Source organism: Rhinopithecus bieti, unplaced genomic scaffold (genome assembly GCF_001698545.2).
Source record: "Rhinopithecus bieti isolate Rb0 unplaced genomic scaffold, ASM169854v2 scaffold_2350, whole genome shotgun sequence".
Taxonomy (NCBI): Eukaryota; Metazoa; Chordata; class Mammalia; order Primates; family Cercopithecidae; genus Rhinopithecus; species Rhinopithecus bieti.
The window spans coordinates 1,900,149-1,918,847 of NW_016803902.1; the positions used below are offsets into that span (position 1 = coordinate 1,900,149).

Below are 18,699 nucleotides of genomic sequence, written 5' to 3' on the forward strand. Positions count from 1 at the left end.
GGGAAGGAACTAGGGGAAAAGGCTCTGTCTTGGGCATTAGGATTAGGGACTAAAGCTTAGTTAAGGCTGCTGCAAAAGAATGTGTTTTCTTTTCTTTTTTTTTTTTTGAGACAGAGTTTCGCTCTTGCCTCCCAGGCTGGAGTGCAGTGGTGCAATCTTGGCTCACTGCAACCTCCACCTCACAAGTTCAAGCAATCCTCCTGCCTCAGCCTTCCAAGTAGCTGGGATTACAAATCCACGCCATCACAGCTACACCACCCAGCTAATTTGTGTATTTTTAGTAGAGACAGGGTTTCACCATGTTGGCCAGGCTTGTCTTGAACTCCTGACCTCAGGTGATCCACCTGCCTCAGCCTCCCAAAGTGCTAGGATTATAGGCATGAGTCACCACGCCCGGCCAAGAATGTGTTTTCAACATCGTGTCTACATTATAGGACATCTCATGAGGCCTCATCATTGTGTGTTTCTGAGAGCTGGTTGATTCTGGAGGAGCATAGGGGGACAAAGTCCTCCCAACACAGACTTTCTTCATTTCAGTTTGCTACCCTTTGTATAGTCAAGGGTTTGAGCCAAGCTCTGCAAAGTAACCCATGTGATATGTTCCACAAAGTGAGTGCCACGAAGGTATTTTCTCTCCTGCTGAGCGCTTTCTAGGAAAAGGGTGCAGATCAGGTGAAGATGACTTGAGCAAGGTGCCTTGTCATGTACTGCTGGACAGACCAGCCTCACATGGTGTCAGCCAGAACAGACTGTTCTCTGCAGTGAATCTGAGCCTTCAAGATCTGTGTAGGACATGATTTGGCTAAGACAGGAGATAGCAGTGGAATTTTGTTCAGACTTTACACTCCATTTAAACCAAGAAACATAGTCTTCTCAAGATAGAACCAGTTTTTGCAAGCTCCTCCTGCAAACCTCCCAAACCAAAGAAAAAAAAAAGAAAGGAAAAAACCATGGTTCGATCAGTAAACCTCACAAACCACAGTCTATTCAAAGTACAGAGAGCTGAGAAAGAAAGGATGTTGCAAATTCTAAAGACATTTCTCTCTCACCCTTTTAGTCCTAAATCTATTGGCTTCAGTCTCTCAAAAGTGTGAGATGGAAATAATTAGATCATTTTCAGGAGTTCTTTCGGATTAGATTTTGAAGCTAAGAATCTTCCTTGGTGACTGGTAACTTTTAAAAACGTAAGGTGGTTTTACTGTGTCTCTCAAATCCAAAGAGTTCAGGTTTAGGTCAAGAAAAGAGCAGCAAAAACATTTGACTATTCAAGTGTTAAATTTTTCTTCCAGTTCTTTCTGCCCCTGAAATATAATTTCATCTCTTTTAACAATTTTATAAATCATTTTCCTTTGGGAAATAAAAGTTCCACACCCTCACCCAGTTTTACAGGTCAGGTTTTGTTTGGCCCCAAACCCATCGCTTGGGTCTTGGAGAGCAGACTCGTGTGATCATTTATTTCTGCAGAGACCACATGCTCATCATCTCCTTTAGACATAATCGGCTTCAGCTTTGTAACTTTATGAACTTGAGAATGCGGGTGTTTGGGGTTGTTTTTCTGTCTTCAGTCCAAGAAATGTCAAAGCTTTCTATTCTGGATCACCCAGTAACCCAGATGCTAAGATCTATGAAACTCACAGAACTATTTTTTTAAGAGAACTATCTTTCTTAACATTGCAATTCATCATGACTTTTATGATCTTCTACTTTGTGCTGATTTGCCAGGTGTTTGGAGAGCAAACCTAAGTAATTAAAGAGCCTAGCCTAGAAGAACCACCTCTTCAGAAAGAGGAACTCAACAGGGTCCCATGGTGACCTTGACCTGGTGTGCAGCAAAGAAGACAATTAGCCAGGCTGTTGCAGAGTTTTCAGATACAACTTTGGCTTGCATATCACACCATCCCGACTGTTCTCTAACTCCCTGAAGAGGTTTCCCTTCTTGCCCTGAGTGTGTTAAGCAGTGTGGGGGCTGAGGGAACTAAAAAAGGTTGATCTGTCTAGATATTTTTAGGGGAGTGAGTTTTCAGAATGTGATCAGGAACAGATTAACACCTTCCATGCATATCTTTAGGTTTCATCCCCATTTTGGCAAATAAAAATCACCCCTCAGTTGTTTAACAAAGGAATTTCTAATCTTTAAAACAGATAGCTGACCCTGCTTCTCTGAGTCAGTTTGGAACTTAAGGGCACGTGGTGTCATGGAAGCTCAGCTGTGTACACATGGTGAGGGAGGGGTTATCAAACTGGAAGGTTACTACTCCCTTTCGCCAGCTCCTGCTTCTCCCTGTATTACTGGAATTTTGCTGAAAGGCACACCAAAGCCATTCTGATTGTCCGAGCTCGGCAAAGAAAGAATGTAGAGAATGAAATCTTGTCTCTAAAAAAAATGAAAATAAAATTTAAAAAGTGAAACCGCAAGAGGCAGGAAAAGAGTGAAAGAAAAAAATAGGAACAAAGAAAAAGGACAACAAATTCAAAACAATACGGTAAATGTTAATCCAACTATATTAACAATGATTTTAAACATCAGTGGTCTAAATAAACCAATTTAAAGAAGAAAAAAAAAAAGAATGTAGAGAAGGAATAAAATCTGTTTTCAGGTGTTTTTGGTATTATCACCTCCAGGAAGCACCAGGCAGCTGGTTATTCATAGTTAGCGCTAAACAAACCTGATGATTGACGTGGACCAGTGGTCAGTAGGGGACTAAAAGGAGCTGCTTTCATCAGTAACATTCCTCTTTCCCTAGGATTTCTGAATGCATGGATAGTGAAGCTGAGACCGTCATGCAGCTCCGAAATGAGTTGAGAGACAAGGAGATGAAGCTGACGGACATCCGCTTAGAAGCTCTCAGTTCTGCCCACCAGCTGGACCAGCTCCGGGAGGCCATGAACAGGATGCAGGTGAGAGCTCAGGAGCATGGGCTGAGCTCAAGGCTGTCTATGAAGGAGCTCCCAGAGGCTGCTCTCCACTAAGCCCTAAGGGCTACATCAGAATCTGGTGGCAGCCCTCGCTTTCCCAGCCTCTATCTCTTTTCAGTCCCTCCCACACATTGCTCAAAGACCAATCTTTTGGAAGAATAAGAGTACCCGTGCCCTTCCTTTACATAATACTTTTAGTGACTCCTCTGGTGCCTATGGAATGTGGTGCAGTTTTCTTCACCTGGCCTTCAAGGCCTTCTACAGGGTTCTTTCCACTGTTAATCCACACCAGCTCCTCTTCCCAGAATCTACTCACCAACCAGATGGAGTTGCTGACTGCCATCTTTGCATCTCTCTTTCATATCGTTCTCTCCACTGGGAATATTCCTCTGCACGTCCAAGTTAGACCCTTCCCTTAATGCTCGGCCTGATGCCTGTCCAAGTCTTGCAGCCGGAGAGTTAGTGCCCTCATCTGAATCTTCTTGTAGATTCGTTCTTACAGTCCCTCCCACCTTCTGCCATGGAGTGAAGACATTTGGGTCTTCTGGGCTTTTTGCATACCTTTCTCTGGACATAGCACCAATACCTTGCACATTGTAGGTTCTTCATGAATATTCATAGAATGAAAGATACCTCTGGAGTCTGCCAGGACCTTAATGGAGTCAGTTTTCCCAAAGGAGGTTCCCTGAAACACTCATTCTGTGAGAAGCTCTATGAAAGGAGAACTCCTTGATCAAATACGTTTGGAAAATTCTGCACACCATGTGCCTCTGTTCCATTCATGGCGTAGAGGAACTCATTAAACGTTCTGAGAAGTCCTGCAGGAAAGAAGCCTGTAAAAGCCAGAGTTGCACAAACCTCTTAGATCATAAGACTCTTTTTCACTTAACCCTCAAGCAGCAGACTCTGGGAAGCATTTCAGAGGTCTTTTCAAAGGCCTGTTCTCTGAGTGGATGGACCTCCCCTGCCAGCATGTCTTGTGTCTACAGCAGGGGCAGCAAACACTGCTGAATCTCTCTGAGGGTGTTGTTCGCCTTGGGTGGGAGACCAGCCTGGTTTCTGCAGGGAACTTTCAGATCCTTCCTTCAGAAAAATCTTGTTCACATTACTTCCGCCTACTAAGTGAGCTTCTCCATTACTCTTTGCAGAGTGAAATAGAGAAGCTGAAAGCTGAGAATGATCGGCTGAAGTCAGAGTCTCAAGGCAGTGGCTGCAGCCGGGCTCCTTCCCAAGTGTCCATCTCTGCCTCCCCAAGGCAGTCCATGGGCCTCTCCCAGCACAGCTTGAACCTCACTGAGTCAACCAGCCTGGGTGAGTGGCCTACAGGGTTTGGGGGCAGGACTGGACCTAGAGCTGGCACCCTGATCTCTAAGTGAGAGCCCCAAAATAAGCAGACCAACAGATCAAACGGAGAGGCAACAGGCGTGTGTGCACTTGGGCTGTGTATGTGTCTGGGTGTGAGTCTGCTACCAACATGAGCCCAGCCGTTAGACTGCTCTCATGCTTTGCTCCAGCACCCCAAATTCTCCAAGCCCTGAGCTTGGATACCCTCGCCCACCATGCTGAGTTCTGTTTGATCCATTTTAAGAGGCTGACCTGCAAGCTGAATGTTGTACACAAACCCCATAGTAGCAGGTCCCAGTCGGGGCAGTGGCTTGGTCTATGATCTTCCTGTCTTCAGGATGGATTCCAGGCTGGCGCAACCATCAGTGAACACAATCTAGGTTCTCTTTGTAAGCATATTAAGGCTGATGCTTTTATTTTGTATCCATGATGCTGCTGTTGCTGTTGTTTTGGTTGAGTCTCTCCCTCGCACTTCCATCCGGCAAGGTGCATTGTCAGCCTGCGGGTTCCTTGGTTGGTCCACCATTGGTTTCTGTGACTGCATTCTCCATTTTGCCCTCTCCTCTTCCCCTACCCCCCACCCACCCCCTGCACCCTGACACCTGTTTGTCCCACTGCTGTGCCAACCAGCAGCGGGGGTGTCAGGAAGCTTTGCTGTCCCCATGTGCCTAAGGCTGTTGATGTTTTCCATTCGCAGACATGTTGCTGGATGACACTGGTGAATGCTCGGCTCGGAAGGAAGGAGGCAGGCATGTTAAGATAGTTGTCAGCTTTCAGGAGGAAATGAAGTGGAAGGAGGTTAGTTGGATCCCTTTCCCTGCTCTGCCTGTCCCTCCCCCAGGTAGAACTACCTAGCTTAGTGATCTAATTGTAAAACCTGTATCACCTCAGAGCCTAAGGTGATTTGGAAATACTACTAACGCTTCTCTTAACTAACCATAATTAATCCCTTGCAGCATTTTGACACAAGTAAAGTGTGCGAATGGCATTTCCCTTTCTCGTATGCTTGAAAGTCTAATAAAGAATACTAAAAATGGTCCCACGTTTCACTTTCATGTAATTAACTAAGCGCTAACATCCATTGGAAAAGGCCTTTCTGAATGTAATATATTCCCAAAGCACTTCAGAGGCAGCTACGCACATATAGCATGTAAGGTACAGAAATAAGCTGACCACATGCAGCAGACCAAGAGCACCAGTTTTATCGGTCATCAGTCATCAAGAGTAGACATCTTGGTAGACATCAAGAGATGGAGATGCCAAGCCCTGGGAGCTTGCAGGTGACCGAAGACAGAGCTGGTGGGGCATCCTGACTCACCAAGGCTGGAGAATCTGAATTTTCCTAGTATGGTTTCTGTTCACTTCCAAAGTCTAGGAACTTCCAGAGTCTATACCACTGCCAGAGACTATTTTGGGATGGAGGCTAGAGTTGACATTGAAAGTTGAATTTTAGCCAGTGATTAAAACCCAGTGATGCTTTGAATGACTATCTCTCGAATAAATGTGGAAAGGCCTCATGAGTCACCATTGAGTTCCCTTGAGTTTTTTGTTTGTTATTTCTTAGTATTTCTAGCCAACATGCTATTGTAGTTTCAGACAGCTAGCGAACCCGCAGAACAAAGCAGGTACAGCCAGACCTTTCTTAGGGGATTCCACTTTGTGGCTGGCTTGCTAGCCTCACGATAGGGGGTAAGCTCAGGATTTTGGCACTTCCATTAGCATCATCTAGCCTTGAAAGATACAATAGATAGTTCCATTTTCAAAACGTAGCTAGTGGAGTGATGGACTATCAGGAGAAACTCATTCTTTTTTTTTTTTTTTTGGAGACAGAGTCTTGCTCTGTCACCTAGAATGCAGTGGTGTGATCTTGGCTCACTGCAGCCTCCGCCTCCTGGGTTCAAGTGATTCTTCTTCTGCCTCAGCCTCTCGAGTAGCTGGGACTACAGGTGCCCACCACCACACCCGGCTAGTTCTTTTTGTATTTTTAGTAGACACGGGGTTTCACCATATTGGCCAGGCTGGTCTCCAACTCCTGACCTTGTGATCCACCCGCCTCAGCCTCCCAAAGTGCTGGGATTACAGGCGTGAACCGCCGTGCCCTGCTGAGACACTCATTCTTACAGTAAATGCAGGTATACCTTGTGGACTGTTTATTCTAGTGATTGTCAATATGAACAGATAGAGCATACATTTTACAAAAGTTTACAAATCGCCTTCAAAAGTTATATTATTCTGCATCACTACAGCATCCAGGTGAGGTTGGTTGACCAGGGATTATTATCCTCATGATATAATTAAGAAACCCAAGACCCCAAGCGTTACTTATTTGAGGCCAGGGACAAGTGGTTGGGTCAGATCATCTCACTGCAAGACTGGTGCTCTTTTCTCTGCTGATTTTGCTTAGCTGCCATATGTCACCTCCCCCACCCCTGCCCAACCACACTCCTGACTCTACGTCCTTATGAGCATGTAAGGTATTTAAAACCCAATAGATATGGCATGTTCTATCAGCTTTTCTTTTATCAGTGTGGTCTGATTAGCTGCCACTATGCAAAGCCCTGTGAACAGAGGTGCAAAAGAGTTAGAAAAAGATTGTTTTGAGAGTATTCTTCCCGGAGTTTGATTAGTTTTCTGAGTTGCACGTTTTGAGTTTTAACAAGAAGAAAAACAGTAAATGTTATTTAAAAACAAGAAAGAAGAAAAAATAGAAACACATTTTGTCCTGACAATGTTTAAGATCTAGTAAGGAGATAAACTTGATATGCAAAAATAAGACAGAAATACCTAAAACTAAATATAAATTAGTACCAGATATATCATTATATAAGTTATGTACAGAATTGCCGAAGCAGTTTAAGCTCTGAGCCTGATGGAGTTAATCAATGAAGTCTTCCTGGAAGAGGTGAGTTTGTAAGCAAGGTTTGAAAAGACAGAGATGTTAGACAGGTATGGAGAGTTCCGGAAGAGGAATACGTGATTTATGCCCTGTCTGACACATTTACTTAGCAGAAGGTTCCATATTCCAGAGAGGAAATCCTCTCTTCCTGACTCTTGGTCTGCTGTTTTAGCAGTAAAGCAGGGAAAGGTATTAAGACTATTACTTCCACCTAAGTTATACCTGGTATTAATACAAATAGGACTTTTATTCCCCTCTCAAACCATTGGCGGAGTTCTAAGGCAACCTGAGTCCTCTGCTGAACTGAGTCAGAAAAGATCCACCTGGTTTTCACCTGTGTACATTTCCTTACCCTTAGGATTCCAGACCACACCTCTTTCTTATTGGCTGCATTGGAGTTAGTGGCAAGACGAAGTGGGATGTGCTCGATGGGGTGGTTAGACGGCTGTTCAAAGTAAGTGTTTCAAGATGGCGGCTACAGCAAAATACCTAACACGGGCATCCGGGCCTGGGGAGGCAAAGAGAGGTTGATGTCTTGAGCTTGGCCATTTCTCAGACCTGTGCCCTTCCCTACATCTTTATGTTGCTGGAACTTGTTCCCTGGCCCTCAAGGGAATGGAAGGATGATGGTAAGTACAGACTGGTGATGGGCCAAATTCTTTCCATCTGCCCTTTACAGTGGTGGGCCAGCTAGTGAGTGTGACTTAAGCAACTCTTTGATCCTCTCACAGTGAATTGCTAATGTTCAACTCTCTTTTCACCTTAGAATTGTGTCTTAGGACATATGTTTTGGAGTATGTAATCTGTGGCCAGGGCTTGGACATCAGATTTCTAGCCTTCATTTTGGGGGATTTGATCTGATTTGCCTGGTATGCTGTGCCACCACTTCAGAGTCTTTGATTTGTTTTACGAGTGACATTAATGTCTGATCGATGGCCAGGCTCAAGGATGTTGCCATACTTATTTCTCTATTCTTTTTAATCACATCATTAGATTGGGTGTTTGCCACAGGATAAATAACTAATGAGTACCAAGGTGAACCTTGCAACACATGGTGATTTGAAGGAAGCTTTTGGTACATTTTTTCTATTGTCCTGAAGTAAGTCAACAATTATAAGTGCTCATTAATCATATTCCCTGAGTAGTTATAATAGCCCACGTTTTTTGTGCCAGAGACTATGCCAAGCCCCTTATATTACCCCATTTAAAGGTGAAGAAAGTGAAGGTCAGATTGGGCTGTTCAAGGTCATGGATCTAGAATTAGACCACGTTGATCTAGTTTAGTTGGTCTGACGTCAACTCCTAACTTAACTATTACGTTGGTGCAAAAGTGATTGCACCAACATAGTTACTTTTGCAACAGCCTAACAGTACACTGTAGTTTCTTTCTAATAGCTAGATCCAAGTAGCCTCATACAGAGAAAATTCTGGTTTTTGACTGGAGATTGTTCCCCATCCTGGTAAGCCAGCCTGTAGAAATGAGACCAGAGAAGATGTATGAATGGCTTAGGATGGACCGATTCTCCTACCTAGGCCAAAAACATATCTCTGGTGATGGGCAGTTGGGACATCCTTGAATTAGAATACCAGTCTGGGCTGAAAAGAGGCACATTGGCATCATAGTAAGTGAGGAAATGAGACCATGTAAGGCCTATTACTGGGATTCCACCGAAGTCGTCGTGCAGTCACCTCCTAGTACATGGACCTTAGTTCTACATTTATTAACCTAAAACCTTTTGTTCACTCAACTAAGAGGGAATACTTTCCAAATTAAACACACATTTTCCTTCTCAAAGATCTAGAGCTGATTTTTGCGAGCAGCCTGCATTTTAATCTCTTTGTATGATCTTTGAGCCAAAAGAAGGGAATGGAAGAGAGATTTCCTGTCAAAATTACTTTTTCGTGAATTTTCCAGCACCATTCATAGGCCCTGATGTCTTCAAGATTTCAGTTGAACTTAGGAAAAGCAGCCTGGCTTTTCCGTGCTTGGTTCATCCAGACTAAACGTTCACAACCTTGTTAGGGGTTTTTTGTTTTGTTTTGTTTTGTTTTTCCACTCCTAACCAAATAAATCTGTATTTTAAGAGGCCTGTGGTACTTGGGCATTATCCCCTTAGAAAGTCAGTTCTTCTCCCCCTCATCCCACAGCTCAATTTCAACTCAGACATCTGAGAAAGAAGAGAAGATGATCATAAATCACCCAATGAAAACATGAGTCATGGGCAGATTTTAGCCACATCTTTGATAGAGTCTTTATTTTTTATTTTTTCCAGGAATACATCATTCATGTCGACCCAGTGAGTCAGCTAGGGCTGAATTCAGACAGTGTTCTTGGCTACAGCATTGGAGAAATCAAGCGCAGCAACACTTCCGAAACACCAGAGCTGCTTCCTTGTGGCTATCTGGTTGGAGAGAACACAACCATCTCAGTGACTGTGAAAGGTAATTGAGCTGGTTGCAGAGGTCGGAGCTTTCAGGAATTACAGTTTTCATTTTGTGACTTGGCAGAGGCACTTGTGGCCACAGTTTTCTTTGTGCATATGTTTGTGGGCTGCTTTTCTCCCTTCCAACAGTTACTCTACGCAAGTTGAACCGTCTTTTGCTTTTTCAATCACCTTAGGAAACAAAATCATTTTAGTTTATTGCTGCAATTATCTAACAAAAGATCCCATTAGCCTTATGACTGTGAGATGATGGAATCCTAATAACCCTGTTGCAACAGGGCTTTACCAATACTGATGAATTACTCTTGCCAGCAAGCTTTGGATGCAATCCCATTCTACAGATGGGAAAACCACGACTTGCTATAGGCTGCAGAAGTCACTCTGAGCATCCTGATGAAACTGCTAAAGCTTGTGCCCACGCATGGTGCTGCTAGAGCTTCCGGTTTCTCATTACCTAGTGATATTAAGCCCCAGGCCAGTGCATTCCTTAGAACTCTAGGCCCACAAAGTTCACTCAGGAAAAAAAAAAGCTTCACTGCCAAGCAATTCTGGGAAACTACATCGTTATCCCCATTTGTGTTTGGGGGACAGAAGTGCACTGGTACATCAAAGGCTCTGTCATTCAGTGTCCTAACTCCTGCTGTTAAAAAGGCTGTTTAGGCTGGGCGCGGTGGCTCACTCCTGTAATCCCAGCACTTTGGGAGGCCGAGGTGGGTGGATCACCTGAGGTTGGGAGTTCGAGACCAGCCTGACCAACATGAAGAAACCCTGTCTCTACTAAAAATACAAAAAATTGCCTGGGCATGGTGGCACACATCTATAATCCCAGCTACTAGAGAGGCCGAGGCAGGAGAATCCCTTGAACCTGGGAGGCAGAGGTTGCGGTGAGCCGAGATCATGCCATTGCACTCCAGCCTGGGCAACAGGAGTGAAACTCCATCTCAAAAAAAAAAAAAAAAAAGACTTTAGTCCAATCTGTCCCAAATTTATTTGATTGTAAAACCGCATCATTTCCTATATGTTATAGATCACCTGAATATAGACTTTCATAAATACTCTACTAGGCTCATTCTTTGTGTTGTCCCATTTCTTTCTTCCCTGAAAGGCCCTCCTCTTGACAGCAGTTTTGCAGTTGTTTGACACAAGATGTATTTCTTGGTTGGTAGAGTTTCCAGAAGCACCCCACCATTTTCCATCAGCAGGAATTAAGATCTTGCTCTGCAGGTGACAAGTGGTACATACTGCTTGAGCCTCACACAGCCTTCTGCTGGCAAGTGAAATGCCACAATAGCGCCCTTGGGCTATAAGTGACAGAAACAGACTCAAAAGTAGCTAAGAGTAAAAAGGAAATGTATGGGCTCATGGCCCTGGGCAATCCAGGAGCATACCTCAAGCACAGCTGGATCCAGGTGCTCAGACAGTGAATCAGGACAAGGCCTGCCTCAGTGTTGCCGGTCACGGCTGTGCTTATTTATTGAATTCTTTGCACGTGGTTGATGAAAGGGCCCCTGGTAGCCCAATTCCTTCTTCTAGCTTAGGAACCTGAAGGAAAGAGGGATTTTGCGGAAAATGTAACAGATAATTCCTAGGGATGACTCTGGCCCACTATAAGTCAAATGCCTGTCACTGAGTTGGTCATTGTGACTAGGGAGAGGATTTGTCCGAGCCTGCTCACAAGCCTATCCCTTTGGGTGGATGGAGGAGCTGGATTGGTTCCACTTGAACCACCAGGAATGAGCTCCCCATGGGAAAGAAGAGTTCTACCATGAGGGGAAGCAGGAAGGAGTACCAGACACACTGGAATGATCGTCCTCAACAAGAACCCTTTCAGGAGAGCCTTTTATGTCCTGGGTTCAAATTGCATTTCATCCCTCCTGTCAAGCGTGCCTTGTTCACTTGCTGGTTTTACAGGTGAGCATTACAAAGGACTGAGGGGTAAAAGGAATGGCCTATTGCTGAGACCAGGCCAAGCCTCTCTAGAAAGTAACAAGACTACCTGCCTCTAGTGGAGCATGCCACCCCTCTGCAGACCCTGATCCGTCGCTGCAGTCAACACATCAAGTTTCAGCACCTCAAGGGATCAGCTCGGTTTATTTTTCAGTGATACCTGACTCTTCTCTTTCCTAGAGTACTTAAAACTTATGACTTCAAGGCACTAAAAACCACTCAAAGATTTGAGCTGAAAGAGTTGTCTGAGCTGCAGTGATTCACTTCAGTGGTACCAGGGGAAGGGGGTTCGACTTTGCATTTCCTGAAGTGAGCTCATCGGCAAAATAATCACTCCCTGTGGGGTTTATGGCAGAAGACTGAACTAGAACAGTATATATATATATATATATATACAGAGAGGGTGTTCCAGTGGTTTTTTTCCTGTGTTTATTAATATTAAATTTAGAGACCCTACACCCCATACTTTGCATTGAGGTTTGAGCAAGTGTACGCTACATCAAGCTCAGTAGCAGGAAAATGTTAGGCTTGTCCCTAGCAGATAAGGTATCTGGGGGCCTTTGTCATGTTCATTCTGGAAGAGTCACTGCATTTAGGGGTTACGTGATTGGGGGAAGACTGGAAACAAACATATAGATGCTTTGGGAGTATCTGCTAGCAGTGACTGAGTATGTAGAAGGAATTTGCTATTACAAAATAGTAAATACTCTTCCGTTTACTTTTCATTAATTCTGCTGTTTTCTTGAGAGTAACTTTTATTTTATTTTATTTTATTTTTTTTGAGACGGAGTCTCGCTCTGTCACCCAGGCTGGAGTGCAGTGGCCGGATCTCAGCTCACTGCAAGCTCTGCCTCGCGGGTTCACACCATTCTCCTGCCTCAGCCTCCCGAGTAGCTGGGACTACAGGCGCCCGCCAGGTCGCCTGGCTAGTTTTTTGCATTTTAGTAGAGACGGGGGTTTCACCATGTTAGCCAGGATGGTCTTGATCTCCTGACCTCGTGATCCGCCCGTCTCGGCCTCCCAAAGTGCTGGGATTACAGGCTTGAGCCACTGCGCCCGGCCGAGAGTAACTTTTAAACAATGACCTGAGGTTCTGGACAGCCAACCTTGGATGGATCTTCTCTTAGAGACAGTATCCAAAAGATACCTCTTGTGAAGCCAACCACCTTGATTGATGACCTTGTCCAAAATAGGAAAGGGAAAGGATAAGTTTCCACTTGATGTTGTTGAGGACCAAGAGTCCCAGCTAACAACATTTCAGGCTTTCAGGCTAGGTCTGCCAGTATTCACATTCCAGAATCAAATGATCCCGCCTTGCATTCTTCTTCCTTTTAAAGATAAAAGTACTGTTGCCTTCATGGCACGTCTTAGTGTGGATAGCAGTGGTACCTGGCATGTGGGAGGGAGCAGGGTGAAGAGGCAACTTCAGGGTTGTGATAGACAGGACTCAGGTTTGGTTTGGGCAGATGCCATAGGTATAGTATACATAGCATATGTATAGTAAATATATATATATATGTGTGTATATATATGTGTGTGTGTGTGTGTGTGTGTGTGTGTGTGTGTAGTAAGTATAGTAAACCCAGACAGGCAAATAGAGCCCAGAGCATTATGAATTCTGCAGAGGACAGATGGGGACTGAGAGCCCAAATGTTCAAGGTGAGTTTGAGTCTGGGAAGTTAGCCAAGACAGGAGACAGAAGCACGTGGCTTTGATGAACAGGGAGGTGACTTCCTAGAGCAGCAGCACTTTGCTGTCAGCTTCCAGTGTCCCTGGGTGTGCAGGAATCTCAGATGAGTAGACTGCGAGGAAAGGAATAACCTCAGGTCTTGGCAGTCCCAGTTAGGCAAGCACAGAGAGCCACCTTTTCTACAGGACTTCAGATGCTTCCTGTCTCTCCCAAATGCAGGGCTCGCAGAAAACAGCCTGGACTCACTGGTGTTTGAGTCCTTGATTCCCAAGCCCATCCTGCAGCGCTACGTCTCCCTCCTGATAGAGCACCGTCGGATCATTCTCTCTGGCCCCAGCGGCACTGGGAAAACCTACCTGGCCAATCGGCTGTCTGAGTATATGGTGCTTCGAGAGGGACGGGAGTTGACAGACGGGGTTATCGCCACTTTTAACGTGGACCATAAGTCCAGCAAGGTGAGGAGGTCATTCTGAGTCTGCTGTATTTTTTGACCCTTTCGAAACTGATGATATCATCAGGCTAGTGCCTGATGGGAAAACAGCTTTTCCTATCAGCTCTCCTTGGGTGGTTTTAGAAAGCCCAGTGAAGGAGATCCAGAGGGCGCTAGCGGAAAGGAAGGCTCCACTCCGATCATCCCAGTAGGAAATTCCATCTGTGGTTAAGCCGATCGAGCTCATTTATGATGCTCAGTCCTGGTAGTTCTTTAATGTTATGCAAGATACATCTGTTGCAGTTTACCAAGAAGTTATCATGTGTGTACTGGGTGTTACTGATTTTCCAAAATAAAATATTTTTGGAACAATAATGACAACACCATTAACAAAATAACAATAATAAAACGATAGAAACCCACATTTATGGACTGCTTGTCCCATCGCCAGCAAACACCTTCTCACGGCAATACCTTCAAGGGAGTAGTTGTCGCCATCCCCATTTTGCAGAGAAGGAAGCAGAGGTTTAAAGTAGATTGGTCCTGTGCCTAAGACCACTCAGATGGTACTAAGTGGTAGAACTGAAGCTCGAGTCAAAGTCTTGGACTCTAGAGCCCTGTGGCCAGCAAATAGGTTAGATCCTGCTTCACAGTGAGCAATGGAAACCAGTTTGAATGGAGCCCGACCTGGTCCCAGCTGAGAGTTGGAAAGTGCTTTCTCAGACCTGTTCATTCATGCATTAGTGAGCGCTGATGGATAATTGACTCTAGCTGGCCCTGTGCAGAGGGGCCTGAGGATCAAAGGTGATTGGAAATGACTCCTTGGCCTTAAGGATCACCTGGTGTGCTTGAAGACACAGGTTCCCAGACCTCACTTGATGATCTGTTTCACTAGGTTGTTTGAGGCTGGGCATCTGCACCATCTACAAGCTCCCCAAGTAACTTGATGTAGGTGCAGGACAAGAGAGACGTGCCCAGAGCCCTTCTGTTGAGAGCCTTTGTGTGAGTTAGGGAACTTCTCCTGGGACCAGTAAGTGAAGGCTCTGCAGGCATGAGGAGCCATGTGCCTGGGGCCCAGAGATCACGGTGAAGAGGGACTAAAAGAACTAGTCACTTTAAAAGGTGGGCTTTTTCTACTGCTAACAAGTCATATTTTGACTTAAAATGGAGGCCCAGGGTGGGCGGGTGCTGGTAGAAGAGGGAGAAGATGTTAGCCCCTGAGCAAGCAGGCTCGCATCTAAGACAGGCCAGTGTGGTGAAGATACTGACTGGAGCAGGAACCCAGGTCTGACCCATGCCCACTGCTTACCCACTGTGCACTCTCAGGCCAGGCACCTAATCGTACCATGCCTCAGCTTCTCCATCTGTAAAATGGAGGTAATCATACTACTCACCTTCTAAGTTACTGTGGGACTACAGAAGTTCCTGTGTGTAAGGCTCTTAAAGCCCTGCCTGGCTCTAAGTGATGCCAGCTATCATTATGATGACAGTAATGGCAGGCAGCCATGCTAGGTTCTCTGCTAGCTCCTTACCTTGCCATTTCAGCCTTTTCCACAGATGCACCATTATTCTTCCTCTTCCATTTTTGACATGCATCCCTTACCCCAGGCATGCAGGGCTGTGTTCTAGTCCCTGCTGAGCCAATGCCCCACCCATTCTCCAAGGTTAAATCCAAAGCCTGCCCTTTCAGCAGGATTTCCCCAAGCCCGGTGCATGTAGACTCGTCTCCCCTGTGCTGTGTGTTGTGTCTGCCACAGCACTACTCAGCATGACTTAAGTGTGTATCTGGCTCCTCTGCTGCTCTAATGTGTAGAGGGCTTCTGTGTATGTAGCTCTCAGGCCACGTACATACAGAGTACAGTGCTGTGCTTTTACCCCAGGCTTAAGGTTTTCAGTCACCAGGTGAATACTGACTGGAAGGCAGGACCCAGTCCTAACTCATCCCATGCCCATTCTGCATCCCCTGAGCACCAAGCCAATGCCCTGTAATAGGCAGGCACCCGGAATGTGTTCACAGCGCAGCATCATGAAGGGCTTTTCCACCTCCACTGGCCTGGGTGAGGCAAAGACCCTGAGCAGTGCGTCTTCACTGAGTACATTCACCAACTTGTTCTCCTTCGGCCTTCCTGGCCACCATAGGAATTGCGCCAGTACCTGTCCAACCTTGCTGACCAGTGCAACAGTGAGAACAATGCTGTGGACATGCCCCTCGTCATCATCCTGGACAACCTACACCACGTGAGCTCTCTGGGCGAGATCTTCAACGGGCTGCTCAACTGCAAGTACCACAAATGGTAAAGGCTGGTTCTGGACCTCATAGCCCCCAGGAGAGAGTGCTGCCACCTTATGGGGCACTGTGCACACAGGCGGCCCAGGGCCAGTGTGGGAGTGAAGCTGTGCACACACATAGGGTTGGGAGGGGGAGGCGGCTAGCTGTCCACCGGCCTGGAAGCACAGGGCCACGGGCCTCTGTGACCACCTTGTTCTCTAGTGTGACTTGAACTCACAGCTGTCTTTTCCTTTATTTTACCCACAGCCCTTACATAATTGGCACAATGAACCAGGCTACCTCTTCGACTCCCAACCTGCAGCTTCACCATAACTTCAGGTCAGTTTTCCCTTCCTTTCCCTTGTCCAGTTACCCTATGAAATCACAAAGAGGGAAGGCAAGAAGGGGCGAGTAGAGACGCCTGCGTTGAGTATGCATTGTACACTAGGTATTGTTAAGCATTTTTCTCAGCTTAATCCATTTAATTTAATTAATACTTCAGCCTCAAGTAATTACATTTACCACTCTCCGTTTACAAATGGGAAACTGAGGCCCAGAGACTTAAGTGACTTGGGTGAGGTCACACACTGGTCAGTGGCAGAGTGGAACTTGCACTCAAGTCTCTGCCTCTGAGTCCTGCTGTCACAGGGTCAAAGGGGCAGCTCTGGAAGGGACTGCAGGTGACCCTGCTGCCCTCTTGTTACCAGTGACGTCTCTCTGTCCCAAGTGAACATGAGCAATGGCAGCTTTTACCTAAAATGTCTCCACCTAACTGGGCCTGTGGGCCCTCGAGTCCCAGCTGCTGTGACTCCCTGCCAACTTGTCGTCCCTGCCCCGCTGCCATAGCACCATGCTGGTGCTCTCTCACGGCCAGGGTGTGGGAAGGACTGTTCTCCTCGGTTGTGCTAGGTTGCACTGCTGCCTGATTGACATCGCCAAACACCCCTTGCCCCATATAATGAATCTCAGTTGACTTCACCTCTCCTGCCTGGGTCCTTAGAGGTGGATGTGAAGCTGTCTCCTGGGCTGGGAACCCCGGCTCATTTTCACTGGCCATTCTGCGGGCATCTCTGAGGGAGATCTATTGAAAGTGGGTCTGAATGTAATTACCAGAGAAATGTTGACTCCTCCAGCACACTGAGAGCATGGCTCACCCTGCATTTAGGCTGTCCTGGTCTTGTTCATGCTTTCTCCTAACTATCCCTCAAGTCCATCATCCTCCTCTTCCCCCCATCACTGCCCCATCATCACCCAGCACACCATTGCCATCACCTAGTCAGTACGTCTGCTTGCAGCCTCCCCTCTGCACCCTGTAGCCAATCCTCTGCACTGTGGCAGCCAGACCAGCGTGAACATTCTAGAGTGCACATCTGACCATAGAACTCTCATGCTTAAAGTCCTTTAGTAGCTCCAGCTCCCTATGGCCTGCAGAATGAAATCCAGACTCCGTGGGTTGGCAGGTCAAGTCTGAACTTCAGTCACACTAAACTTCTGGTAGTTTCTCCAAACACCCATGCCTTTGCGAAGGCTGCAGCATCACCCCACTCCTGACCCTAACACCTGCTCCTGCCTTTCCTTATGTTGCTGCCCATTAACTGTCCAGTCTCAGCCCAGACATCCCCTCCTCTCAGGAGCCTTCCCTGATTCCCTTAGGCTTCATGATATTTCATTTCTCTCTTTGCCTGTCTGCCTCCTCCACCAAACTGTGAGCTCCTGGGGACCAGGACTGTGTCTTAGTCATAGTGATAGTTCCATAGCGTAGCACAGGGCTTGACACCAAGCACAAGAGGCAGTTTATCTCAGAGGTTACAGCCTAGCTGCTGGAGCCAGGCTTCCTGGTTGCCATCTTAGCTCTTCAGTTAACTAGCTGTTTGGTCCCGGAGGTTACATGACCTGTCTGATCCTTAGCATTTCTGTCTGTAAAATGGAGGTGGTGATAATATCTATGTTAGAGGGTTGCTATGAGGAACTGTGAGTTAATACATAGTTACAATGTTTAGAACTGTTCATTGCATGGCTAATCCAATTTGTTGCATTAGCATATATACCTTCTGTTTCTAACATGCTTTGGTTCCTGAGGTCAGCCATCATTTGGATCACTATCATCTTGAAAAATGTTTCTGACTTCCTCCAGGTGGGTGCTTTGTGCCAACCACACGGAGCCTGTGAAGGGTTTCCTTGGCCGGTTCCTGAGGAGGAAGCTCATGGAAACAGAGATCAGCGGGCGGGTGCGCAATATGGAGCTGGTAAAAATCATCGACTGGATTCCCAAGGTCTGGCATCACCTCAACCGCTTCCTGGAGGCTCACAGTTCCTCGGACGTCACCATCGGTGGGTGGGAGACTGGGTTGAGGGGGCGGGCTGGCATCCTCAGGTGCCCATCCTCTGGGCCCTGGCCAGGACAGCACTTTGCAGGCACAGTCAGCAGAAGCTGGACTGTCCATAAAGATAGAAAGGGGGCAGAGGGACAGTCACAGACCAGGCAGACCCCAGATTGCTAGTGGTCTGCAGAAGAGAGATGTGCCCATCCTGGCCCGATGTAGAAACTGCTAGCTCACTAAAGAGCTCCCACCTCAAGGTTCCCCCAAGCTGAAGCTGCCCTCAGGTTTGGCTTTGCTTGAAAAATGAAGTTTTACCAGCATTTCTGAAAGCTGGACATTTAGAACAGAGAAAAAAAGATCACTAACCATCCCACCATCTTGACATAATTTTCATTATTTGAGCTAATATTTCTGTCCTTGTTCATATATATATATATATATA

At 46.2% G+C, this 18,699-nt stretch overlaps 1 protein-coding gene across 10 annotated transcripts in view; it reads left to right on the top strand.

Annotated features, from left to right (window-relative positions):
- Positions 1–18,699, top strand: part of NAV2 (neuron navigator 2) — a 412,855-nt gene that overhangs the window by 378,907 nt on the left and 15,249 nt on the right. For all 10 annotated transcript variants that reach the window (XM_017858289.1, XM_017858297.1, XM_017858306.1 and 7 more), the window contains 9 exons: positions 2,745–2,898; positions 4,065–4,227; positions 4,958–5,058; positions 7,515–7,610; positions 9,430–9,598; positions 13,457–13,692; positions 15,807–15,961; positions 16,204–16,275; positions 18,071–18,267. In XM_017858289.1, coding sequence (XP_017713778.1) covers positions 2,745–2,898; positions 4,065–4,227; positions 4,958–5,058; positions 7,515–7,610; positions 9,430–9,598; positions 13,457–13,692; positions 15,807–15,961; positions 16,204–16,275; positions 18,071–18,267 — 1,343 coding nt within the window. The remainder of the gene's footprint in view (positions 1–2,744; positions 2,899–4,064; positions 4,228–4,957; positions 5,059–7,514; positions 7,611–9,429; positions 9,599–13,456; positions 13,693–15,806; positions 15,962–16,203; positions 16,276–18,070; positions 18,268–18,699) is intronic.